Raw genomic sequence first — 26,974 nt, forward strand, 5'->3', positions numbered from 1 at the left:
GTTAGTATTTTGGCAGCTGTGTCACAGGAATTCCCTCATGGGTGAGGACTTGGACCCTCGGTCTCCAGGCAGAGGGACTACAACTCATCAGATCGGATGACGTGGAAGAGGGTCACGTTGTAGAGGATCTGGTGGCCATTGTTCCACGCATAGAGGGCACGGTCCTTGGGGTTGTAGTCCAACATGGAGATATGGGAGTATTTGTTCTGGAAGGGAATATCAATGTACTCATAGGTGGAGGCGTTGGTCTGGTAGGCGTAGTGCACCTTGGTGCCCCCCGAGTAGCCATTGGTGACGTAGAGTGTCCCACAGATGATGAAGGCTTCCCCAGCACTGCGCTTGGGGTAGCTTGTGTTCCAGGTCTGCAGGATCTGCAGCGAGATGGGGTCCAGCTTGCTGATGACGATGTTGCCAGCATTCTGGTTGGTAGCATAGACAGCCCACAGCCCGTTCTCATCCACCATGAGGTCGATGTCTGAGTGGCCACCCCAGGCGTAGTGGTACATGTTGTTGTACCCGGCGTAGTCCAGGCTGCGCGTCTTGAGAATGGTCTCTGACTTCAAGTCGAACCTGATGATGATGTGGCTCTGGAACTTGTTGAAGTAGATGGAGCCATTGTAGACCACCTGCCCTGTGCCAGACCAGGGGTGGGGGAGGCGGTGTGAGGTGAAATTGTCCGTGTTCATGAAATCGATCATGGACCGGTACTCTCGGACAAATCGGTTGTTGTGGTAGCCGTCCATGTACCAAACCTACACAAAGAACAGACTTCATTAGCACATCAAGAGGCCAGCAGGCCAGTTCCTCCTGGGGATACTGGGAGTCCCTTCCCAGACATGGACTTCATTCCATACCCAGGACAATTGAGAAGGAGCCGAAAGAACCAGGAAGGAATAGCCTAGATGAGATGGTGTCATGTCCTTCCTTTAAACCCACAGTTCATTTTTCAAAAGGAACAGAATTATTTTCACCACAGAAACAATCACCTAGTTTGCAGAGAGGCTGGGGAAGGAAATACTGTTGAGGAGGGGTGTGGGGCTGGGGTGGCACCCACAGTCCCACTATTATAAAAATATACACAGCAAAGCACACACCCATTCAATCATTTCTCTATGCACAATTCAGTGACATTGATCACATGCTTCAAGTTGTGCAACCATTCTCATCCTCCTTTTCCAAATTATTCCATCACTGGTAGTATAATCACTGTTCCCCGAGCTTCTCATCTAACCTTTTGAGTTGCTGTTGTCAATTTGATCCCATATAGATAATTATTTAAAAGAGCACAATGTTCAAGGCAGACATTCTTTTCCAATTAAAGCTAAGCTCTTGGTTTAAAGATGATGTCACGGGATAGTTTTGGTTTAAGGTTTAAAGATCTCTCAGGGCACAATCTGAGAGGTCACAGTCCAGCTATTTGCAAGGTCGCTATCTGATGCAGCCCAAATGAATGGTGATATAAACCAGCACAGACCCCTCACCAAGTTCTATGCCTGGGACGCTGTAGTCAGTGGCCCACTGCTATGACCCTGGCTGAGGGTCTGGTGCAGAGCAGGTGGATGGAATTCAAATAGTATGTGAAATCCCACCTGGTGTGACATCAGAGAATAGGGCCTGGCCACTGTGCCCTGCATTAGGATAGACATCAACAGCACCAGGCAGTTTCTGCAATAGGGCACTGCCCTCAAGATTACGGCATTGTGGTTTCCCCATATTCCAGCAGGGCATCATGTTTTAGCCTCCTCCAAGCCACCAGGCCATCTGCTGGATGGAACACCACTAATGTGGACCATTACTCATCATCATACCCGGTGCCGGGAATATGCCCACTTGAGAGGAAGCCTGGCTTCCTATAAGGTTGTCAACATCCACCAACAAGACTGGAATGTCCCAAGTTTGAGGTTACAGAGGGAGAAATTGCCGATTACCGATAAATGCCCGTTAACTTGAAAGCTGTCTAGACTTTTTACAAAATGCTTTAGTAATTTTCCACCAATATGGGAGCAAATTAGAAAGCAGTGCAGTTAGTCTGGGGGCGCTCTGCCAGGTGGAGGCCGTCTGCATGCATCTGTCTGGCAGTGAGACAGCTGCTCCATCCATCAAGGGCTCTACAGCAGCAGAGAGATTAAGGCTGTGGCTGCTCTCAGCCTTGGCATAGCACACGTGTTCAAAATTAAAAAAAAAAAATCATAACCTTGTTCCTGAGACACATACTCAGATGCTCAGAGGCAGCTACACTTTGTTTTCCACTTTTTTTTTTTTAAATTGGGTGTCAGTTGGGGCTTTTGTCCTTAGTTTCCCAAAGGCCAGCCCTCAAGAATATGGGCCATGTGGTGCTGGGAAGAGTCGCAGAGGTACCCAGGGCCCTGTGCTGGAAACATCCCCCATACCATCCTGAAAGGTGACCCTCCCACCTCTGCTTGGCTGTCTTCTGCAACAGAGATCTTACTGCCTCTCTCAAGACTAGCTCAAAAGACACTTCCCTGACCTACTTCTGCAGCAGAGTCACCTCTAAGGCAGAGTCACATCACATCTCAAGATTAAAAAAACCCAGCTGCATCCAGTCAACTCCAACTCCTTGTGACCCCATGTGTGTCAGAGTAGAGCTGTGTCCCACAGAACTTCCAGCGGCTGATGTTTAGGAAACAGATTGCCAGGTCTTTCTTCTGCAGTGTACTGGGTAAACTCAACTCCAACTTTTCAGTTTGCAGCTGAGCACGTTCACTGCTTGTGCCCTCTGGGGCTTCCCTGTCTCAGTACAGAGAGTGAACTCACATATCAGCCTCCCATGAGTGGGCCTTAATAGGGGGGACTGGGTGTGATTGGGAGCTCTGGTGGTGTAGGCATTTGACTGCTAACCAGAAGGCTGACGGTTCAAACTCACCAGCTGCTCTTCAGAAGGAAGGTTGGGCAATCTGCTTCCATAGTGATACTGCCTCGGAAACTCAAGGAGGGGTCATTATGAGTCAAATTGACTTGACGGCAGTGAGTTTGGTTTTTGTTTTTGGGTGTGATTGGTTCCTGCACCCCCAGGGCCCAGCGCCTCCTTCTTGTGCCCAGAATTGGGTGAAATCAGCATCAAGTTACTAAGGCTTTTCAGTCACCTTTTCCTCCTGTGTGCTGGCAAACTGAGCAGTTTCTGAAAATGCATTTGGGGGTGGTGATCAGCATGAAACAGGGAGTGCTCAGTAACCAGCTCTCAGCCTGGGGGCAAGGCTCTTGGGCTGCTTTGTAAGCTTGTCAATTTCTGTGGTGTAAATGGGCCCCTGTGGCCAGGCCGGAGCTGCAGGTGAGCAGTCACTCAGTAGAGCAGAGGCCCCTTGGTAAGAGCCTCTTTCACTGTGGGGAAGACGGAGCATTCTACTGTGGGCCCCCCTCCACCATGGTCCCCACTTCCACCTTGGCCCCCTTCTTCCATGTTCCTCGTCCACCGTGGACACACTTCCATCACAGCCCCGCCTTCTCCACGGCCTCCCTCCCACTGCAGCCTCCATCTCCCTCCATGACACCCTTCTACTGAAGCCCCCTCCTACTGTGGCCCCCATCTCTCACCATGACACACCTTCCACCATGGGTCCCCTTTCCACCACAGCACCCCACTACATGGCCCCCTTCTGCTGCAGGCCCCCTTTCCATGAAGGTCCCTTCACCCCAAGTTTCTGCACTCTGAAACACCTTTACCTTCCTCTTCTCTCCACACCCCAGGAGCTAGTGGCTCTCACCCAGTCCTTTCAGGACGTCCAGGTGCAGGCCAATGATAGCCCACCTTGGGTGGGATCCATGACAGAGATTTTGGAAGCATTTCTGGTGAGTATGATTGACAGCCCAAGTCAAGCCTCAAGGGCTGGGGCCTGGCTGCTCCCCACTGGGTGTGCTTGCTCCTGGGGACACTGGCAGGCTGGCCCCGGGTCCCATTCCCCTGCTCTGACTGTCAGCTGCAGCACTGAGAGGCTGAGAGAGATCCCTCCCTCCCCCTGAGATTCTGATTTCATTCGTGTGAGTTATGGCTTTGGGGTAGGGCTTTAAAATATTCTCACATGATTATAATGTGCAGCCAGGATTGAAAAACACAACTCTAGCTACACAGTGTGTGCACAAGACTATAAATATCTGTTCTTTAAAGGCACTCACTTGGATCCTTTGTTACAGCAGCACTAGTAACTAAGACAAGTGTGAGGCTGGTGCTCAAGCCCAGGACTCCTGACAGTCTGCTGGGGGCCTGCATCCTGGCCATCCTTCACTAATCTGGCTGAGGAGAGTCACACACCACTCACCCTTGTGGGATGGCGGCACGGTGGTCATCGAGGCCAGCCCCTACTCCAACCTACTGTCTCCTCCTAGAACTTAATTCTGCAACGTGGCTGAGGCAAGGTGAGAAAGGCTCCTCCAAAATCTGCTTTTCTCCTTTAAAAAGCTGGACTGTGCCATTCTGTTCCTTGGTCTGGCTGCCTTGGGGCTAGTGCCTGCAGCACTGGTAACTAAGACAAGTTACAAGTTACAACTGGCCAGTTACAGAAAGCAACTGGCCAGTCCTGTTTGCTCTATGTCTTGATTCCACGTGGCCAAGTTGATTGTTGTTGTTATGTGCCGTCGAGTCAGACCCGACTCATAGTGACCCCTCCTTGAGTTTCCAAGACAGTATCACTACGGAAGTAGATTGCCCAACCTTCCTTCCGAGGAGTGGCTGGTGGGTTTGAACTGCCAGCCTTCTGGTTAGTAGTCAAGTGCTTTAGGCACTATGCTACCAGAGCTCCCCCAACTTGATTGGAAGCATGGAATTTCTTAATTGTGCCTATCACGTTCATCTGCTTTTGGTGTAGGGGGCCATCTCAGTAGAAGGACGGAGCAAGGGATGGCACTTGTCCTGGCTTTGAACTTGGTCCCACTACATGAAATATGGCTGAATAGCCTGCAGGTTGTACAGAGGGGTGCTATTTAAAGGCCCTTTGCTTAGTGGCTCAGGCACTGAATTTGGTCTTTGTTTTGGTTTATTGAGCACCTGTCACATGCCTCCCTGATGGAATTACTAAAGTCAGGAGACAAGCCGCAGGGAGAGAGAGAGGAGGGGGAAGAGCCTTCACCCAGGACTGAATCAGACATGTGAAAGTTGACAGAGTGAGAGAGATCAGCGCCCCAAAGCACCCCGAGTCCTGCAGAGAAGTAGAAAGGGCTCTACAGTATGTGAGGTACCTACCAGGGTAGGAAGTGCATGATACATCTATACAAACTAGCACAAGTCGGACAATACAACCTTCAGGAGAAGGGATCTCATACAAGTTGTATAAAATGTCTGCATGGGTCTGCCACCATTCAGATGATGGCTAAGGATGGGCACTGTGCTGGGTGAAAGGTCAGGAAGCCAGAGCCTCAGTGAGGGGAGGAAGCAGCCTGATGGGCAGTCAACCACCCACGTGCCCACCACCTCTGGGTGCTGGCAGCACTCTGCCAGCCCCTCGCCCTGTCTCTTCCTGACAGAGCCCCTTCCTCCCATGTTCCTCCTCAGCAGCTCTGCCACCACCAGAGCCACCTATTCCTGGAGTGGAGCACGTCACCAAGCAGAAAATGGGGGTCTAATTAACAGAAGACTCCATCATCAACCAACAATCTGGGGCCAACACCCTTGCTGTACTGTGCAAAGAAACATCTGGGGCTTCTTGGAGCTGCACACTCAGCATCCGGGAGGAGAATAATGTGACCAGTGCTAGTTACAACCACAAAACTGATAGATGGAGCCAAGAGGCGTATCTGGGGTGTTAGGGGGTTTACCTCTGCAGTGCTAAAGGCATGGGGTAGTGTTTCTGCTGTGTGTGAAGTGGAGGAGGGCAGCTTTCAGGCTGGAGGGAGGAGAGGCATCAGGAGACTGTCCCTGCTATAGATATCTATTCAATAAAACCATCCACCAGCCTTTTCCAAGACCTTGGGCAAGTCATGTGATGGCCCTGAACTCGTTTCTCATCAACACAGTGGAGGTCATGATGACCCCACGCTGGGGGGCCAGTAAGGGGGGGGTGTCAATGAGAACACATCCATTACAAAGTGCTGGGGTGTGGGCTGGGCACCCATGGAGAGCTGCCTCCTGGCCACTGTGGTTTCCATTGGTGATGGTGATGTTAGTGGCCGGTGAGCTAATTCCAATGCATGGCGTCCCCATACGGGCAAAGTAGAACTATTCCACAGGGTTTTCTAGGCTGTCACCTCTCAGAAGCACATCACCAGGCATTTCTGCTGAGGCATCTCTGAGTGGGTCCAAACTGCCAAGCTTTTGGTTAGTTGTTGAGTGCTTAGCCAGTAATGTCACCCAAGGACTCCACTCCCTGGTTTAAAGGAGTTGATGTGTGAACCTGCCTCTAAGGGTCTGCCTCACTGTTTCATGATCTCTGTGTTCTCATTAAAGTCACCAACACCTGGGCTGAAAGGGTTCTCCTGAATTAATTCCGAGTACGGTAACAATTAACCAGCACAACTGTTAGAAGATTCCCAAGCCTCAGAAAACAACATCCCCTCAAACTCAAACACAGCTGTACCTGAGGTCTGTCAGCCCAGCCATGGCTCTCCTCGAGAAAACTCTAGGGTGGGCGTCTGTGTACATGCCCCATGCCCACTCAGGAAGGCTTGCTCTCACAGGAGGTCATTAGAGAAAGACAAATGCAACAAACTTTTGGCAAGCCTGTTATTCCTGGCACCTCCACTCATCTTCTCCAAGGGGGAACTGCACCAGGACACAGTGCCACATCAATAAGCACTCACGTCTCTTGCTTGCTTCTACAGGTGGAGACTGGGGAGAGGACAGCTTAGAATCTCCTAGAGGCACCCTGGTCCTGATACTTCCATCAGAGAGACCCTAGACCAGCCAGTGGGTCTCACATTTCTGTCTCTTTCTCAATGTGGCCCAGAGGAGTAGAGATTTTTTTTAAAGTTTATTTTCTCAGTTTCCAGTATGCCTCAGGAGGAGAGGGCCTGTGTAAGAGCAGCCCAGGCTGCTGGCTGTTCTCGCTGTAGCTATTGGCAATCAGGGGTGGGGAGAGTGTTTATGAGTCAACAAAGGATAGCTCTCCCTCCAGCAGGTCCTTTGGCAAGATCTCTGGTTTTGTGAGACATGGGTCATGGAATCCCAGAAGAGGCTGCCAGGAAAGGGGACTTTAAGTTTCATTACCAGGATGACAGCAAACAGAAGGAAAGTGGTGGTGGCGATGGGGGTGGGTAGGGGAGTGGTGGGAGGGAGCGCACCCAGCACATGACTGGGTCCAAAGACTGGATGGTCTGGCATCATGGCCATCAGGCTGCTATCCCTCACCTCCTATCTCCAAAGGGGCCAATAGTAAGCCCCAGGCTGATCAAGGCAAACATGGGGCTTGTTTCTCTCTCCTTCTCTGAGATTTTGCCCAGGGGGGAAAAAAGAAAGCACAGAATAAGCGCACGACCTCTTTTCTAAATCAAAAAGGAACATGAGTTTCTATCAGCCATGAAAGGAATGGCAAATGAAATACAAATGAGATGTCATTAAAGCAGGAAGAGCCTAATGGATTCTTCTCCGGAGCAGAAGTAAGAGTGGAAAGAGTCTGAACACCAGCCCAGCTTGGCCCAGCCCAGGCCAGGCCAGCCAAGTCCACTCCAGGCAAGCCCATTCTAGCCTACACCAGCCCAGCCCAGTCCAGCCCAGCCCAGCCCACCCTAGGCTAGCCCAGCCTAGCGTACCCCAGGCTAGCCCAGTCCACTCCAGTCCAGCACAGCCTAGTCTACCCAAGGCTAGCACAGCCAAGCCCAGCATGTCCCAGCCCAGCCCAGGCCAGCCCAGTCCACCTCAGGCTAGTCCAGCTCAGCCCAGCCCAGCTCAGCCTGCCCAATGTGCTGGGGAAGAGCCACACCTAAGCAGGGACAGAAGGGAACTGGCCTGCTCTTTCACTTCTCACAACCATCCTCATATCGCACCCCTCCCCAGCATTCTGTGACTCTGGGTTAGCACTGCAGATGGCTTTCCGATCTAACCACTATGGCTGCGGGCTGGCATAGCAGAAAGAGTCTGTAAACAACACAAGGTTTAAGAGGCTCCTTCACCAAATAGGCCAGCCCTGGCTCCTACCAGAGCAGCTCTGCACCCCCTTTGCCATGGCCATCGAGGTGCCCGACCTCTCTGCGTCGTCAGGGGAGAAGACCTCACTGTTCCGTTTCCAACCTATGACCTCCCTACTCCCAGTGGCTCTGCCACCCTTCTTCTCTATACCCCACAAAGTGTAATAAAAGGCCTGGGTCTAGGAAAGGAAGTGAGGATTCTCACACATCTCCTTTGTCTTGACCATTTCCAAATGAAAAGAACATGCAGTTTCCTATTCGTGTTGCTATCATCAATGTCTTACTATCTTCCTCTCTAAAGTGAGCTCCCCAATCAGAGAGGCAGGAAGAGGAGTGGCAGGAGGGGAAGACAGTGAACCCAGGACACAAAAGTCATAGGGAGGGGTGGGGAGGAGAGGGAGAGGAGGATGGGTCACCCAGTGACCTGCTGACACTGCTCCATGACCAGTCCAGAGTCGATCCTCTTGAACCTTCCTCGCCCTGGCACTCTCCACAACCCCATGAGGGTCTCCACCCTGGAAACCACCAAGTCATTCTATCTGGGTTCCTGGGCTCGCCATGTAAAGACGGGGCTTCCTCGGGCTGGAGACTAGTAGGGCCCATTAGGAGGGACTCTGTGAGCGGTGACACCTCCTCAAAGTCTTCCCAAGACCAAACACCCCTGGGGGACATTAGGTTTTCCCAGGCCATGGGCCCCTGGGTGATCAGGGCCCTGATCCTAGAAGGCATACCTGTCAGATCTGCAACCCTGACCATGAACACACTCACCCTGTTGTCGCCTTCTGGGGCCAGAGGGTCTGTCATCCAGGACCCGAACCTCGAGCCAGAGGTCTTGACAGTCACGGGGTCACTGATGCCAGTCAGCTTGCCACAGGCTAGAAAAGAGTACAACAGGGTTCCAGGAGAGGGTGTGAGAGTACGGCTACTTGGCCAACCAGCTGTCCCACCACAGGGGGACAATCATGCATTCCCTCACCCCGGGGATCATGTGCTCTTCAAAGAAGACCAAACTGTTCCTCAAACCTCTCTCTTGGTCAGATGCCTTCAGAAGGCTTCCTGTGGGGGCTGTGGGCCTCTGGGCAGTCTCCTGGAAGAGGAAAGTGGTCTTCCCTGGAGCCAGAGCCCACAGCTGAGGACACTGGGGATACTGGCTGGTAACAGAGCATTAAAGTGGACAGGTCTGAGGTGCGATCATAATAGACTCTCACCTCACAGATGGAGGGGGGCAGAGAGATGGACTCGAGGTGACACGTGTCTAGGAAGAACAGAAGCTGGACCTGCATCTGACTCTTGGCCCAGTGTCCTCTCAGAGCCCATGGGCCTCCCAGGTCATCCTGGCCAGTGTGGCTGTCACAGTGCATACACACTCCACTCACTTTGCCCCAAGCCCGCCATCTTGTATGGCCACTTTACTTCACAAATCAAGCAAATCAGTGAGCTTCAGCCCAGCTCAGAAGGGCACAGTGCTCCCCTACACCACCTCTGCCACAACTGGGGATCCATCACACCTGGGGCTCTGCCACACTTGGGGCTGGGCTCTTCCAGAGACCACAGTGGGGGGTGGGGCATTCTGCAAGAACAGACCATAAGGGCCTGAGGCCCTGGACCCCCCCACCATGTGACACTCCCCACCCCCAGGATGGACTGTTGGGGCCTGTGGCTCTACACCCCCACCATGGGACCCCTTCCTCCCAGGACTGACCTTGGACCTCTCGCCCACCCTCCCTATGATTCCCTCCTACCAGGATGCCCATGACCCTGCATCCCCCTGTGACCCCCTCCTCCCAGGATGGACCCTGGAGGCCTGCATCCCCCACTTCCTGCCTCGATGTTTAATCCCCTCCTCCCTAACCCAAAGTGGTCTGTACAAAACACAGGGAAGAGCCTGGTGTTTCCAGAAGATGGTCGGCATTTTCACCCTGGGCTGTGGTTTAGCTGCGATAATCTCCAGAGCCTGTGGGGTGGGCATGAGGAGGGTGTGTCCTCCTTTTGTGCCTACTGACTATGGGAGTCCTGGATAGCAGCTCCCTCTGAATCGCCAGGGTGAGGATTGAGAGATGCCAAAAGGGACCCACTAGCCCAATCAGCAGTTCTGCTGAGTCCATGAGGCTCACATTCCCGCCCCATCGTCCAGCGGTCCATGTACACTATAGATGCACCACATCCCCTCAGATTTCTATGGAAGTCTCTTTATCACTGACCCGAGGAGAATGGCCCATTTGCTGCCTAGAAGAAGTCCAAAGAAGCCATCTCCCCAAAGGGGTATCCTGGTTTGGGGAACCTCTATAGGTTTGGAGAACATCCAATAGCACGTTTTGGGTTCCAACATTTCACATTTCTCCATCAACAAAGGGAGTCCTCCATGATCTTGGTCTTCACGCCCTCTCCTGGCTGTGACCTCCCCCTCCCACCAAAGGAGACCATACAGCATTCTGTCCTCTGTGCCACACTCAAAGGGCACAGATGGCAGGTCACCCTTAACCAGATAAGACACCTGGCCCTGAGCCTTGCTCTTTTTGTACCTCCACATCTTTTTGTGCAAGCTGTTTCCTCCATCTGGAATGCCATTCCCCTCCTTTCCACCTATCTTTTATGATTTGACCCCAAAGGATGCCTCTTCTATGAAGACTTCCCCGAAGTGCCCCCCATGCCCTTCTGAACTCCTCTGCACTTTGTCCTGACTGACTTCATGCTGTGACCACATTTCCTGGGGACTCAGATATGTGTCTGACCCTTACTGTCTCTGTTGCTCTACACACTGTCAGAGAGTGAGAAGCCTGTGTGTCCACCCTGCTTCCTCCAAAACTCTCATCCTGGGGATGCATACACAAATGTTTGCATGAGAGAAAGAAAGAAAGGAAGGGAGGGAGGAAGGGAGGGAGGGAAAGAGAGAAGAAAGGAAAAAAAGGAGAGAAAAAAGAAAGAAACAAAGACTCAATTTTCCATCCACAAGAACATGGGCCCCTGGGGATTACGTAGAGGTGGTACTATTCATCTTTCAGCAAATCCTCACCAGTCTTTGCTTCACTGTCTGTTCCAGTGGAGGGGTCAGGCAGGAGGAGGAATGACCCTCTGGAGTATGGTGCTTCATCTAGATCCCAATGAGCCACCATTGTTTACTAACTGTGGCCCTGGAAGCCGCTCAGCATTTATCTTCCTTGTCTACTAGGGGCATGGTATGGCAATACCCATCCCACAGGCTTGGTGGGGGAGTTGAAGGCATTAAGGAATGAACCATGAGGGGCCTCTGGACCCAGGCCTGAAGGCAGTGAACATCTGAAGGAATCAGAGCCCTCATCACCACTATGAACTGAGCTGAGAGTAGTGGGGCAGGGGCTGTGTCCTTGTGCTGCCGCCCTGTCGCCCAGCACCGCCAGCCTGCAGCTGCAGAGGAGGAGTGCAGGTGCCCTGGGAAACAACTTCCTGGGGCCTCAGTCCCTACCAAGAGTCCGGCTACCCACCCATCCTGGGCACACCCTGGCACCAAGTCCCTGTGGGCTCCTGGGGTCAGCATCACCATCCCCAAGTCCTTCTTCTAAATGCAGATCTGGCTCAGTGGAGGGGCCTTTGCATAATTGATTAGAGGAGGATGGAGGCTGACTAGCCTCATGAGCGCCCTTGCCTTGAAGACAGGCTTCAGGCACACACCCTGGGGCCCACTGGGCTACAGCTGCTGGCATTGAGTCAGGAGTTATTTTTGGATCCTCGTCCAGACTGGCTCTGCCCAAGGCCTCAGAGCTGACAAGAACTAGCACCACCCTCGGGAAAGTGCAAGGCGGAATCTTGGCACATTCAGTTCAGAAAGTGTCTTTCGTCACGTGGGCTGGCGATGTGTGCATAGGGAGAGGCTGCCTAGCTCCGAGAAGGCTCTGGCCCTGCCCGGCAGTCCCTGCCCATGTGAGGCAGGTTCAGAGCCCAGGAGGGTCTCAGGAAAGAGGACACTTTGCAGATATGGGCACTTGGGCAAACATGCCCTGCAGGTAACATAGCCTGCCACACCCTGCCTCTTCTGTTTCTAATTACAGTCTGGTGCTCTCAATGGGCATTCAGAACTGACCCAGGTATAGCCCCACCAAGGACCTCAGGCCAGCAAGCACAGTCCCTGGGCTGCACTGAGATAGGCCAGTGAGGGCCACCCTTGAATCTAGAAAGGGGCCCTGGGCCTCTTGCCAGCCTGTGGCTGTCCTCTTGGCCCCAGTTTTCATCTCCTGAGCACAGGAAGAACTGGGTGGGAGACTTTGCAAAGCCAGGTGCGTGGACCAACAAGGTCCTCGCAGATGAAACATTCTGAAAACCAAACAGCCTCCCAGCCAGGCTGCAGGCTCCAGCACAGCCCTTCCCATTCTTCAGACCTCCAGACTGCTTCCTAGAGCCAGAAAGGAGGGTGATGATGTCCTGCCACAAGCCCCTGATTCCCATGTGAGAGCTACACACTGAGAGAAGCCTCCCATCCTCTGTTCCCCTGGGGCTCTCCTCCGGGCCCAGGATCCTCCCACCCTGACCTCTCTGGGCTCTCTCTGCCTCTATGGAAGGTGCTACTTTACCCAGTGTCCTTGCCTGAGCTCACTCTCCGGCTTCATCCAAGCCTAATGGCCCTTCCTGACATCTCTAGGGCCAGGGGACAAGGAGACTTCTCTCCTCTGGGAAGGAGTGTGCAGGGCTCAGCCCTGTCACCTCAAACTGGTACAGGAGCTGCCAGCCAGACTCTACCAGGGTAGGCATAGATCAACTTGTGAGGTTCTGCACCTGGAGCTACAGGCTCCATCCAGATGTGTTCCCAAGGACACAAAAGGCTCTGAAGTCAGTGTCACCTGGGCTTTTGGGGTGTGGACACTTTCTTCTGCCATTTGAAAGGAAAGAGATGAAGGAAACCTTTAGCATCAGGGGCACAGGACAGAATAACAGGGAAAGCCCCTCAAACTCAGTTGCCCCATTTTACAGAGAGGGCAGTAGAGGCTAAAGCTCACAGGCACATGGTGTGTTAGGATAGTCAATGTGCAGGTATGTGCAGGGCCAGCTTGCATCAAGTCTTAAGTCTCTGGCTTGGCCCACGTCAGCGGCTGGAGCTCCTGGCTGCTCAGATCCATGTGGCTCTGTGGCCCAGTAAGACCTGGCAAAGCCCCATGCACCAACTCAGGGCAGGGACACTGGTGGTTCTGCCCTCCTTGGCCCAAGAGCTGGCCAAGGGACAAGAGGATTCCAGGGCAGCAATACCAAGAGGTTCCCTGCAAAAGATGCCCCAGAGATGCAGAGCTTAATCCGTTATAGAAGCCTTTCCAAATAAGAGCTACAGATAAGATGAAAGATCCCGACTGGGCCACCAGGAGAAATATATAACCCCAATGGAAAACAAATGGAACTTGTTCTGGGATTAGAAAGTGTCAGCAGTTTCAAAGTGAAGAGACAATGGAAAGGAGAGACCTAATTCAGAGCAATTCTGGACACCTGCAGGGAGACAGCCCCCCTCACTGTCTCACAAAGAAGGCAAGACACCACTGTTCATTAGACCAAGAACCTAGGGACAAAGAAGACTATTAGCTACTGGGGTGCCACTGTCTGGAAAAGTCCTCCATATCCAGGCTGGCTAACAAGACAGGCAGACGACTGGCCTCTGAGCTATGCTCATCCACAACTTGCAAGCAAGGAAGCAGGCTGCTAAGAGGTCTTGAGATGGGTGTTTATTTGCAAGGCTCAAGGAAACACAATTAAGCAGCTACAGGATATCAATTTGGTCTTTAAGTTACTGAGCTTGAAAGAAAACCTGGGAAGAGAGAGAAGCAGCAGCTGCTAAATCTATTTTCTTTCAATCTATCTATCTATCCATCCATCCATCATCTATCGACTGATTGATCGATCTATCATCTATCAACTATCTAGCTATTTACTATCAATCTCCTGTCAATCAATCTACTGATAATCTGCTACTTCTTTATCTATCAATTATCTATTTTCTATCATTTATTTCTATCTTCTATTCCCCATCTGTTATTTACCTAATCAATAATCTATCAATCAATTACCTTTCTATTATCTGTATTCTATCATCTATCCATCCATCCATTATCTATTTATATTCCACTATCACCTACCATCTATCTATCCATCCATCCACCCATCATCTATTATCTATCTATCAATCACCTATCATTTCTCTATCCATCCATCCATTATCTATCTATGTCTGTCTATCTATCCATCACCTGTCCATCCATACTACCATGTTGGCTCTGTTCAGAGACAGTGTGGAGCCTGTGGTGTGAGTGACTCCCATGAATGTGCACTCCCTGCACTTGCATTTTACAAACAAGAAAGAAGCGGAAACTTGAGATGGTAAAAGCTTTGAGAAAGTCACATGGCTATCCAGTGGCAATTACTACTTTACCACACACATGATCTCCAGGACCAAGGTGCTCATTGCTTGGTGAGCATCAGAGTCACACAGGTAACATGCAGACTCCTGGGCCCACCCCCAGAGATTCTGATCAGGGATCTGTTTATATGAAAGAAGAAAGAAGTAAACAGAGTAAAACCACAGGGTGCGGAAAACTGTCTCTGGGGGTCTATTCAGTCTCTCTTCATTCCCAAATCAACCTTTTTAGCACCCCAAGGGTAAGCACATGGAAGCACAAGAAACAAAGTCACAAGGTAAACTCGGCCAGCTTCTAAAAATAGGCTGGCACAGATGGGCAGGCCAGTCTCTGGAGAGGGGCAGTCCTTCCCCCTTGGAAAAGCCCTGAATGCCACACTGTTTGTAACTTTTTGCTCTGAATTTCCATTTTGCTCCCTTGATCCTTCATGTTTTGGAAAAGGGAGAGGTTTTGTCTTGGCTTCTTCCTGGTATGCCTAGTCTGTACGTAAGGAAGGGGGGAAGTTGCTTGTAGGGAAATGAAAAACAAATACCCCTCCTCAAGCTCCAGAGTCTTCCAAGGCTGAGTGAGCAGTCTAAGAAGAGTGTCTGGAGGGCCTCCCCCCGCAGCCAGGGCCTGGAGAGGGGTGGGGTAGGAGTTTAAGGCACTATGGGTGAAGCCAGAGGCTGTGCACAGAGGAAATGATTGCAGAGCCCAGCAGCTCTGACCACTCACATTTCAAGCATTCATATAGACTCCTAGGATGGCCAAATGGCAGGAGGTAGTAGGGAATGCCCAGCCCAGACCCGCTAGGAACTGTCTGAGTCACCCCGCCCCGACATACCAGGCCCCAGGCATGAGGTCATGGCACAATGGCACATCACTAACAACACTGCAGCACACAATCCTTTGTATGACCCAGCACCCTTCCCCTGCACATATCCATCCTTCAACTTCCAGTATCTCTCATTGTCTTCCCTTAAACCTTTATGCCTTAATGGAATACTCCTAGTACAGTGTCATAAATAAATTGTGTCTCCCAAAAATGTGTTATCTTGGCTAGGCCGTAATTCCCAGTATTCTGTGGCTGTTCTCTATTTTGTGATCTGATATAATTATCCTTCATTTTAAGTGTGGTAAATCCTAACCTCTATATGTTAATGAGGCAGGATTAGTGTAGGGTGTATTCTGAATCACAGCCTTACAAGAGAGTGTGACTCATGTAGCAGTCTTATTTAGGTCCTACCCTTATTCAAGTCACACCATTGCTTGAATCACACCTTTTGTCTTACAAAAGACAACAGGAGAGAGAAATAGGCAGAGAGAGAGAGACCTCAGTCCCACCAAGAAAGAAGAGCTGGGAGTGGAGTGCATCCTTTGGACCAAAAGTCCCTGTGCTGAGAACCTCCTAGACCCAGAGGAAGACTGATGGCAAGACACAGAGAGACCTCCAAGGTATGCCAGGCCCACAGATGTTGAAATGAGACAAAGACCTTCCTCCAAAGCCAACAGAGAAAGAAAGCTTCCCCTAGAGTTGGTACCCTGGATTCAGACCTCTACCTGCCTGAACTGTGAGAGAATAAATTTCTGTGTGTTAAAGCCATCTCTGTGTGGTATTTCTGCTATAGCATGTGATAACTAAGATATGTGGCATTACAGAGATAATTTAGAAGTGGGATCCTGTTTGAAAAAAGGCAAACAAATCTATTTTCTTCCCCATTGACTCTTCTCTTTCTTGCATATGCCTATAATAATAAGGGTTTTTTGAGGCTTTCATTAATTTTTGGTGTTTTCAGTTTTTGTTAAGGCATTTGGAGCAGAGAAATAAAAAGAGAAACAAGTTATAACAGCAGATGAGGCCTAAAGCTAGCTTCCTCCTAAGCAAAAGTACACTGTGTCACCTGGAATTACCCTTAAAGGTATTCAATATGGACATGAATGGCCTCTATGCTAAAAAAAAGCCATTGGTGAGGACAGCCAGCTAACCTTTATTAAGAAAACGTAAACACGGGATTGGGATTTAAAATGGGCTATTTAAAAATGAACTGAGACACTAACATGTTAAGATTTGTTGAAGCAATTAACTGGGAAGTCAATGAGGAAAGTGGGCATTTAATCATGAATAAGAATCCAAATAGGTCAGCCCACATTAGGGGTTCTTCCCAGGAAAATGAATGGGAGTAGGGGTTCATACACTCAGAGACTCCCCCCATTCCCAAATGGTAGGGGAGGGGTCTCACTGGCAGTGGGTATCAAACCTTCCACTGTGATGTGATTAGATTTTATTTTCCTTTCTATTCAAATTAGGCATGATTCAATTTCTCAAGCAGTTCCATCAGCCCTTCTTTTTAACCTGGAGAGAATGATGAGATACACGTTTCCAACCCTATGAACGTGTGTCTTCATGAGTGGCCCTAACACATTCTCTCTCTCTCTCACATACACACACACACACATACACTTTAGATGGGATGTAACATCTAATAGCACCCCTTTTTTCCCTATTATCATCCTCAATGGGGTCTGTGAACTAGACTTTGCCCAGGATTTGCGCAAAGGTGTGGGGCAGGGGTGTGGAATAGGTACTTCCTATATACCTCCACTGTTAGTCCTCCAGGCATCCCTACCCACAGGCCCTAACCAGCCATTACCTTGCTGTAGCCAGGCGGGCGCTGTCTACATCAGCACCATTCCCTAAGCCTATGCCGCGTGGGGAGGTGGCCGGAGCAGTGCCACGCCCCGCAGGGTTCAGGGCCTACCTAGTTTTTGCATGCATGCACGGAGCCTTTCTTCAAGATTGGATACTCTGCTCTGGAGTTCATCGTAGTCATAGGCGCCAATTTCCTCTTGCAGCTCGTTAAGCACTGACGTCAGATTCTGGACCTCCTCTTTAAACTGCAATACCAATTTGGCATCGGCCTTGTACTCTTCCAACACAGGTATCAAAGGCCTAAGTTCATCCATTTTCGCTTTTATTGCCTGCAAGGTTAAAATAAGCTGGGTTCAGTGCGATGCGTGCAAAAACTCGTAACACCCTGCCTTGGCCTGGCTTCTCCCTACTTGCAGGAAATGTGCACACTGCCGCTTCATTTACAGATTTATTCTGGTCCAAATGAGTTAGAAGAGCGTATTAAACAGTCTTCAGAACACCAACATATTTGGGAAAGGTCTTTATTGTCAGTTCAGAATGCAACATCTGAAAGTTACATGCTTTAAGTCACATACACAAAGTTCTGTTTGTTTTTTTTTTCTTTTTCAAAAAATGCATTGACAAGGGTTCAAACTATTCATGAGATGCATCTACAGTCACATGCAAAGGAGGGTCCTGGTTGGATTCAAGGTTCCTTAGTGATATGGTGCTAAGTATTGGAAAAGAATAGTAAAAATGCATGGTGCAAAAAGCTCTCTGGCTCTCTTTCATGGTTACATGGGAGTGGACTGCTTCTTCAGTCACTGCAGCATTGAAAAAAGTCTTTTAAGTTAGCCCTGCAAGCAAAAAAATGAAATACTGTTGAAGAACTAGCTCACTAGCCTGCCTTAAACAGATAGCCATTAATAGACAAATATTTTTATGGTCACTTAAAAAAAAAAACATACACACACACTTTAATGCTGGAGCTAGCTGGAACAAACTGCTTCAATGATCATTTAGATTCCCTCGCAACAATTTCTGTTGAAATTCTACAATGTGATTTAAGCCTGGTTGAAGGCAAGGGACTGCTTTTCTTCCCCCAAGCATACTGCCCCAGATTCTATACCTCGGAGAGATGCCTGTGTGGACAACGCCTATAGATAAGAGTGGTCTCCCGGCTGCTGCAGATGCCTTGCCTTTAAGGAGCCCAGGTCTGCCACGAGAAGGGCACGGGCCCTTGAGACACATATGATTTGTGGCCAGACAGGTCAAAATCCCTTTCCAAGATAATTCATGATGACATGTCAGGAACAAGGACAAACTCCTCCACCTGCCTCTGCTGAGAACAACCATCTCATTCCCCTCAACAGGACTGGGCGGCTATGACGTGATTTATAATATAGATTTATAACTTCATTAGCTTGCTATTCCGTCTATCTAATGGACTACTTTTAAAAGAGAATTAGTTCTTGCTTCATGCAGGGAGTGCGTCAAAGAAAAACATTAGCATAAAAAGGATGGGAGGCAGGGAGAGAGAGAGAGAACATCAGCAATTCTCACTCAAGCAAAGCTGTGGAACCTGACCTGCACATTTGCATCTGGGCTCGATTTCTAATTAACATGCATGTGTACCTTCATTAAGGGGCGTATTATTTCTCAATTTAATCATTTTGAAGCTGAGCAAACTACAGCTGTATAGATGCATATTGGTAACACAATCCACTGAAAAACCCACCACCTTTGAGTCAATTCCAACTCCTGGTGACCCTCTAGAACAAGGTAGAATTGCCCCTTAGGGTTTCTGAGGCTGTAGTCTTTATGGAAGCAAACGGCCACATCTTTCTCTTGTGGAGCAACTTCTGGATTTGAACCACTGACTTTTGGGTTAGTGGCTGAGCACTTTAATTAGAGTGCCACCAGGGCACCTATATTGGTACACAGGTATATATAATTTTATGTCAAACAAACTCCAGCTTTAATATCCAGAGTGGTCTGGGGACGAGGGACACTTACTTACCCATCAAGTGAGAAAGATGCCGGTGTCTCCCTCTTTCTTCCCTGCAAAGCTACAGCATGCTTCATCATAGCTAAATCAGGTCAGGTTTGAAAAGTTGCTCTGAGTGACTGGTGCTCAGAACTGGTGCTAATCAGTTACGCTAATACGTGGCTAATAGGATATACCTGCAGCAGCTGTGGAATGACAAGGGCTGGTGACATCTTTTCCCCAGCTATTACGCCACTTGGCTAGAGAAGTGCCCCTGAGACCCCAGCTTCTGAACTTGATTGACTGAGGTGTGGAGGCTAAGGTATGCACTGAGATTGGCTACCCCAGCCTGCCCCTGTTCAGGCGACTCTCACCAAATCAGAGCAAGAGCAGGTGGCCTCCCTCTCCAAGGGCAGCTGTCATTTGAGTGGCAAAGAACAATCCTTGTTGTGCCCCTCCACAGCCCTGAATCTCTTATTTCTTTGGGGGGGGGGTGGTTTAAGCACAAAGGAAACACAAGTCCAGCCTTGGAGGAGGAGGAGGAAGGTACATACCTTGAACTGCCTAGCCAGGTGTTGCTTATGACTCTCCTCCACCTGCTTGAACTTGGACTCCAGTCCTTTCATCTGGTTCTCCATCTTCTCCACGTACTGCAAGTCTCTCTGGGTTCGCCTGTCCAGTACCTCTATGGATTGAGACATGTTTTGCACCTGTCAAAAAGGCAACAGTTCAAGGAGGAGCTGCAGCAGGTGCCAAAAGATCTCATTTGGCTCCTAATGCTGGACACCGACCTTCTCTACCCAGCCAGCGACCCAAAGCCAAAAGCGGCCTATGCGTTATTTACTAGCTAACCACCAGCATCGAGCATCGTCACGACCAAGAACTCCCTAAAGAAAGCAAATTGGTTTGGTAAACACTTCCTCGGCCACCTTCCAGGATGTGTTCTTGCAATCAGGGGCGCAATCTGGGGCACAGGAGCCTGGCTCTCCGCACTGGGTCTAGCTGCATGCCCAGGGTGGTGGGTGATCTAGCCTTTTCTTTCTGTTTTGGGGGGTATTATTTCTATTTTGCGAGAGAAAATCTAGCTAAGCAAGCATGCATACCAACAGAGCTGAACGGCACTGCTGGACTTCCTGCACGCCCCCTCTCCCAGGGATAAATTCTCTTTCGCCCTAAAGCTCACTGATGTCTTGCTGAGAAGGTTGATTGCTTAAGTGCAGGATGAAGAAACAGGGAATGGCTCTCCTAGCTTCAGCATCAGGCCTGTTTCCCATCTCCTGTGCCATCCATCACACCCACAATATCATAAGTAGATGACTGCTCTGTAAACATGTACATTCAGAACATACAGTCAGGAATCAATCACCCAGCAAATGAAGAATCGCTGTTTTACATCTTTACAGGCAGCTCGGAATTGAGTCTTGCCTCAAGATGGAACTTTAATATTCAACAGGATTCCAGAGAGCTTAAAAGAAAACCAGTTTTAGTGCAGCCACCTGCCAGTGCATTTATTTTCAGGAAACGGGCTTGCGTTTGGGGCTCTGGGAGGTGGGATGTGTCTGAGGCTTGCCGCAGTGGTGTTGGGTCGTTTTCTCAAATTCTAATCCAATTACTAGGGAAGATGATACCTCTGCAGCACTGAAGATTCATTTCCTTTCTGATTTTTGCTGAATTTGAAAATCCTCTCCCTTCTAGGAACAAAACTGTTTGGGTATGAGGCTCAGCTTTGGACTGGCCAGTGATAAGAAGTGATGAGAGTGGAGTTTCCACCTCACTTTACGCTCTCCACCCAGCAAATAAAATTAAGTTTCAAAAGGGAGAGAGAGCGATCAAAAGGGTTCTTGGTAGGAAGAGGACAAATAGTGCTTCTCTCAGCATTTAACATGCCTGGAATTTTATGACTTGTTACTTGAAAGTAATACACACAAATTCAGTTTAAAAATTCAAGTTCATAAAACATGATATGGGAGTGACTTTTACTTGCTCCAATCCTTTCTCCTTAGACTGATTTGTGGGAAACTGTAGCTGCTCTATTACCTGTTGTCTCCTTGTGTCCCTTCACCCCTCTCATCCTGCCACTCTGTGTAACAGCAGCATCTCCTCTGAGAAAAAAAGCTGCAAGTCTGTTTCCATTCATCCTTCAGGGCTTAGTCCTGATGCCACCTCCCTCAAGGAGACTTCCCTGATAAGCTAAACTAGCAGTGGCTGCACACCCCTTGGGAACAACAGCATCACCTTGCTGGCACAGTGCCCTGCCCAGGAGTAACCTGTACACCCATCTCAGATATCATGAGGGGAGAAGGCCTGGGCCTCATGCACATCTGTGACCGCAGCACAAAGTCTGATGCCTAATGCTCAGAACTGGCCCCTGCAGCCAAGTGGCTGGGAGGGAGGGACAATGCCAAGGGCAGCAGCTCCACCCCTCCACCCCTGCAACATTCACAGAAGCTAGAGTGATGCCAGGCTGGGGAGAGCTGCCGAGCCCACCCAGCTGTGGTCTCAGACTTCTATTGGAAGACCACAGATGGCTTCACTCTTGCCAGAGAACACATGCTTTAAAAATGTGAAGATGTCAAGCGACTCAGCTGCCTTAAGACAAAGTAAGTCCTGATCTATAATTCTCCCTACTGTGAGCAAACACTTTCCTTTCTGGCCAATCAGACTGTTCGGTTGTAGGCGAGCCTGGGAGTGATGATGGAGCCTGAGGCTACAGTTGCTCTCTGGTTCTTTAGAGCCCTGACAGGACCTCTGTCCATGTCAGGTGTCTGAGCACCGACATTCTCTTACTTGTTACTATGTGTCCCTGCCCCTGTAAAGCCAAATGACGCTGGCTCAAGGTCAAACCACTACTAACTGGCACAGTCACCCCATGCTCTACACAACACTTGGCAGCAGTAGATGCCAGGAAGGGGCGTGGGGGGTGGGGTTGTTTAATCATCAGCATGCAGCATCCCCCACCCCCGATCAAGAGTCACCAAGGGCTGAACTTCCTTAGCTTATCTCACTTGATCTTCGCAGAACCCTTTGAGGTAACACAATTTTAAGTCCCATTGGACAGATGAGACCAAGGCACAGAGAAGTGAAGCAAACAGTCTGCCATCACACAGCTGGTTCAACTGGGCCCACAAAGCTTCTGCTTTTAAACTCAGGATCAGGTGCTTCTTCAAGAGAACATAACCGTCTCCCTGTCTCCTTCACTTGCCCCTTGTCATAGGGGGCGTTGATGGCCTCAGCCCTGGCTGAGGACTTCAGGCCACTTAAAACCAGAATCTCTGTCATGGCCGAGTGGACTTGGTGTGGATCCAGGCTGGAGGAACCTGGATGGACTATGTGCCACTGTGATCCCAAGCCCAGGCTCAATCAGAGGCCAATGGAGAGCCCTCTCCTGCTTCTGCTACCTCAGAGGGGGGAGGGGGGCCCTCTTTGCATCCCTCCACAGGTGAGAAGGGGGAAGGAGCAATGAAAGGGATGATCAGGAGACAGAGGGAGGGAGGGTGGAGGAGAGAGGGGGCAGCCACCCTTTCAGCACACCCAGTGTGTTGATGAGGCGAGATAAGCCCTCTGCAGACGGAGCGCCCACTAGGATTCACAACCAAAAAAACCAAACTCACTGCCATTGAGTTGATTCCAACTCATAGTGACCCCCACTGGGTTTCCAAGGGAGTAAATCTTTATGGAAGTAGACTGCCCAGTCTTCCTTCTGTAGAGTGGCTGGTGGGTTTGAACCGCCAACCTTCTGGTCAGCAATCAACAACGGGTGTAATTTTTAAAGCATCAATCTGGTGGCAAGCTTAGGTAGAAAGGAAAGCCTCAAGGGCTGCCTTCCCAAGAGCTTGTGCAGCTTTCTGGAATGTATTTCCTAGAGTCGGTCCTTCCCTACTCCTGTCAAATGTCTCCTTCCCAGACCTCTGGGTCCAGTTCTCCAGTGCCTCTGCCCTGCCCTCCAGCAACCCCAGAGGCCCCAAGCTCCCTCCTCTGTGATTCTGCATAACTGAAGGCTCTCAGCTAGTTTGGTGTAAAGGAATGTTTGTGGAATCTGTTAGTGCATTGTACTTGAGGTGTTTAAAATCATTTACTCAGGTGGCTAAAGATGGCAGAAAATAAGCTACATTGGATTCCTTAAAAGGTGAGCTTGCTCTATTAGGCGAGGAGGCCCTACTCCTTGCCCAGGAAGCCCGGGGTCCCCATGCTTGGTCCAGACTGGTGCTGGCACTCAGGGACTGGCAGCAACTAGGAGTGTTCAGAGACTGGTGGAGCTGAGTAGAGCTTTGGGCATCTCTGGCCCACCCCCACCCTCCAGCAGCTGCAGAAACTAAGTATGAATAAAGGGTCCTGATTTGCCCAAGTTGCACTGAGATCTGCCCTAGAGCTAAGCTAGTGCTGAGGAGCACTGATGCCAGCACAGGCGATTCTGTCCTCCAGGAGGAGGGCAGCCAGGGATTGTCCTGTTTGCACAGCCCAAGGTCTGTCCTCCAATCACAGAGGCCAACTCATCCTTCACAACCTCCTTTCATCCACTGAAACTGACAGCCATTTTGGAAAATCCAAAGCCTATCTCCAAGAGTCTAGGCTTTCCTGTATGTATGAGTGTGCGTGTGAGAATGCATGTGTGAGTATACATTGTGTGTATGTGTGAATGTGTGTGTATTGATGTGAGTGTATTATGTGTGTATATGTGTGTGTGTGTATGTGTGGTGACTGTGTATGTGTGCAAGGATATGTATGTGTATATGTGAGAGTGTGTATGTATGTGACTGTGTATGCAAATGCATATATGCATTTATGTATATATATGTGAGTGTGTAAGCATGGTGTGTGTGCATGTGTGTAACTGCTCACACACTCTCAAGGTGAGAAGAGTCCATGTCCCACATGTATACCCTGGGGGAGAGTGAGCACTGGAACAGAACAACCCACTCCATTCATTTCTCCTTCTCCCCTTAGCAACTCCTAGGGAACCCCTACATTCAGGTTGATCCCAGAATACAAGGTCCCTTCAGCCAAGCTGATCAAGAGAAGCCACCTGGGTAGAGTGGAGGAGGCCAGGCCAGAGGATACTATGACACCTGGACCCATAGATCTATCTTTATGGATAATCCCCCTGACTTCACCTGGTTCTTGTGAAGCTTAGTTATTAAATAAAGGTCTAAGGTGTAGATATACACAAGAGAGTGCTGCTCCCAGGTGTGCTGTAAAGGCAGCAATTCTGCTTTCATTGAGGGAAGACAGCCGCATGGTGGACACCTGACCCTGCCACTGGCCAGGTACAACTATTCAAAGGCAAAGATCCCCTAAGTAAGATCCAAATAGTTGTGCTTCTCAGGCCAGAGGAGCTCTCCCTGGGAGACGCTTGGCAACGCCCTAGACTCCTGACTACAGCTTAAGAGAACAGCTCCAGAAGATGGCAGCAGGGGAGGGGAGGCCCTGCGTCCCATCCTACCACTCCCACTGGCTCCTGCAGGAACCTGCAGTAATGAGGGGCCACATCTGTTCATCTCCTCTTGGGCCACCTTGTGTAATCTCCACCCATGCATGCATCCACACACCCCTCCCCCACTCTCCCCCCTATTATCCATGAATGCAATCATCAGTCCCTCTATCCATCATCCCTTCATCCCAATCATTCATCCACCCACTCAAAATATATTGAGTGCAGACATGCAGGAAACAGGAAAAAGTGAGGCCTTGGAGCTAGGGTATACCTTCAGGCTAGCCCACCACTGGTGCTGGCAAGGATACTGGAAAAGACCCCTCCCCTCAGGCGTTCCCGTCCCCCACCCCATGCACTCTCTCACCTTCTCCAGCAGCTGCCTCAGCTGTTTTGTGCGGGCATCCCTTGAACACATGGACTGCTGGGGGGCGACCACTGTGCAGATACACCTGCCCTCGCTGTCCTGGGCAGAGCTGTACACCTGCCAGCTCTCCTCAGGATTGGTGGGCAAAACCTGGAAGGGGGATGGGTGCATTAGGAGCAGGAAGGCGGAGGGAGAGGGAAAGAGGGAAGAAGAGAAAGAAAGGGAAGCCATAAAAGTGAGGCAACAGAGACTGCCTGACATCACCAGGGGCGATGGGTGGCATCCAGCCCAAGAGAAGAGGCAGGAAGAAATGGCCCAAAGATCATCTGACCACAGGGAGGGGCACAGAGGCACAGGCTCGGGTCAGGGTCCCCAGGGCCAGAAGGGAGACAACAAGGTAATGCTCTTGTCATTTTTTTTCAGTACAAGTTCAACACAAGGGATGTTTAAAGTTGTGGCATCTGCCCACACTGCTTTGTTAGGTGGCAGAGGCTAGGGATGGTGGGGAGCTCAGGGCTGGTTGGCTCCTGGCAGCACGCAGCTCAGAAATAAGACACCTCCGACAAGCAGGCAGGGTGCTGGCGCAGCCAGGCCGCCCTGCCGGCTCCTGACATTTGGAGGAGGATGCAGCCCAGTAATAGCCCAGACCCAGAGCTTCAGCGACCAGTCAACCATCCCAGGGAGGCTCCCCACCCACACACCATTTGGTGGATTTCACAAACTTGGTACATGCTGTGAAGGAGTCACCCCCAACCTCAGTTCTGAGACCTGTCCAAAGACCACCAAGAAAGCCAGAGCCCTGCCATGGTTGGGTCTCTCCCTCCCAACCCAGGGGGTCCCTGGTTACAGGGAGTAACCCACTCTGAAACACACAAGCACACCCTCTGGCTTGCCCTGCAGGCAGGTTGCCTCCTCCACCTTTCCCTCCACTGGCCTTGGTCACCGCCCTGCTATTTTTAGCTTGGGGATGGGGAGGAGAACTTGGGAGGGGAGAATCTGTAGTAGTGTTATATTTAATTCCATTCACTGCCGCCTCAGCAGCTTAGGACCCCGGCAGGGAACGCTGTTGAAACCAGGGCCAGGAGGGAGTGATGGGGTCTCGCTTGGGAGGGAGTCGCATGGAGTTCTCCTCCTGGAGCTCTGTACCTTGGGCAGGAAAAGAGAATAGAGCTGCCGTGTATGTCCTTCACCTCTCCTTCGCTTACAGGGGTGGGCCTGGGCGGCCCCTGCCCAGCGCATCTGGCCCTCGATGGAGGGCGTCTGGCTCCAACACTTCCTAAGTCAGTCTGCCCCAGAATCGGCCAGCCACTCTTCCCTCTCCCCAGGGCCTTGGGGTGGGTGAGTCCTGAGGAAGCAGGGTGGCGGGAGGGGTTCGAGAAGGCAAGGAGCGCACACCGCAACGCACTCTTCTAGAGGCCCCGCCCGACCCCTCTGCACCCCTCCTCCGCAGACCCAGCCAGACCTTCCTATAGGGACTGGGAGAAAGGGCGCCCTGGGGACTTCAGGAGACTCTCAGGCAAGGGCTCAGCTCCCAGCTCCGCGGCCAGGTCCAGTCCGGCTGTTACAAAGTGGTATTAGTTCCCAGTCCAGACTGGGGTGTAGTCGCGACTCCACCCCTAACTTGGTGAGTGACCTTGGATAAGTCCCCAGGACCCCTGGCCTCAGTTTTCTAACCTTTACAATAACAAGCTTTAAAGAAATTATTTGCTTAATGAAGGCTCCAACCCCTGGAGCCCTTCGCCGGCGTCCTCTGCTCCGCGAGGGGACAGGGCTTTAGAAGCGTCCCCGGGGAGGACCGCGGAGCGGAGCGGCGGGGCTGGGGGCGTGGGGAGGCACGGTCACGGCCGCAACGCCAACGGGCTGCTCTGGGACCCCTGTCCTTACATCTGCCCTACCGCCCACGACCAGGGTCCCAGGTGGGGGGCCGGGCTGGCCAGGTGCTGGGGCAGCGTAGGGAGGGGCGCGCGAACCCGGCGGCGGGCGCACTTACGCCGGTGCTGCGGTCCAGCGTCCCGCCGCTGGCCGCCGACAGCTTGGTGGTGTTGAGGCCCACCAAGGAGGGCAACGTCTGGGACATCCAGTTGGTGATCATGGCCATGGTGCTCAGCACGGCCCCGATCTTGAGCAGCGGCACCGACATCGCGCC

General features: G+C 50.9%; 1 protein-coding gene across 1 annotated transcript; it reads right to left on the reverse strand.

The window, feature by feature from the left end:
* Positions 1 to 77: 77 nt before the first annotated feature.
* On the reverse strand, positions 78 to 26,968 carry OLFM1 (olfactomedin 1). The gene is made up of 6 exons (XM_007954290.2): positions 26,819 to 26,968; positions 24,829 to 24,978; positions 19,588 to 19,743; positions 17,177 to 17,396; positions 8,839 to 8,945; positions 78 to 752 (listed from the first exon to the last, which is right to left on the reverse strand). The coding sequence occupies exons 1-6, from the start codon at positions 26,966 to 26,968 to the stop codon at positions 78 to 80; spliced, it is 1,458 nt and encodes a 485-aa protein (XP_007952481.1).
* Positions 26,969 to 26,974: the final 6 nt, after the last annotated feature.

The sequence above is a fragment of the Orycteropus afer genome, unplaced genomic scaffold (genome assembly GCF_000298275.1).
Source record: "Orycteropus afer afer isolate SDZICR_OR568_19922 unplaced genomic scaffold, OryAfe1.0 scaffold00456, whole genome shotgun sequence".
Lineage (NCBI taxonomy): Eukaryota > Metazoa > Chordata > Mammalia > Tubulidentata > Orycteropodidae > Orycteropus > Orycteropus afer.

Bases quoted from the DNA above. Each gene is read 5' to 3' on its own strand.
- OLFM1 (XM_007954290.2), bottom strand. From the start codon at position 26,968: ATGTCGGTGCCGCTGCTCAAGATCGGGGCCGTGCTGAGCACCATGGCC. The intron at 24,979-26,818 runs GTAAGTGCGCCC...TCCCCCTTCCAG, and splicing joins CGCTGGACCGCAGCACCGGC to GTTTTGCCCACCAATCCTGA. The intron at 17,397-19,587 runs GTATGTACCTTC...TTAACCTTGCAG, and splicing joins ACCTGGCTAGGCAGTTCAAG to GCAATAAAAGCGAAAATGGA.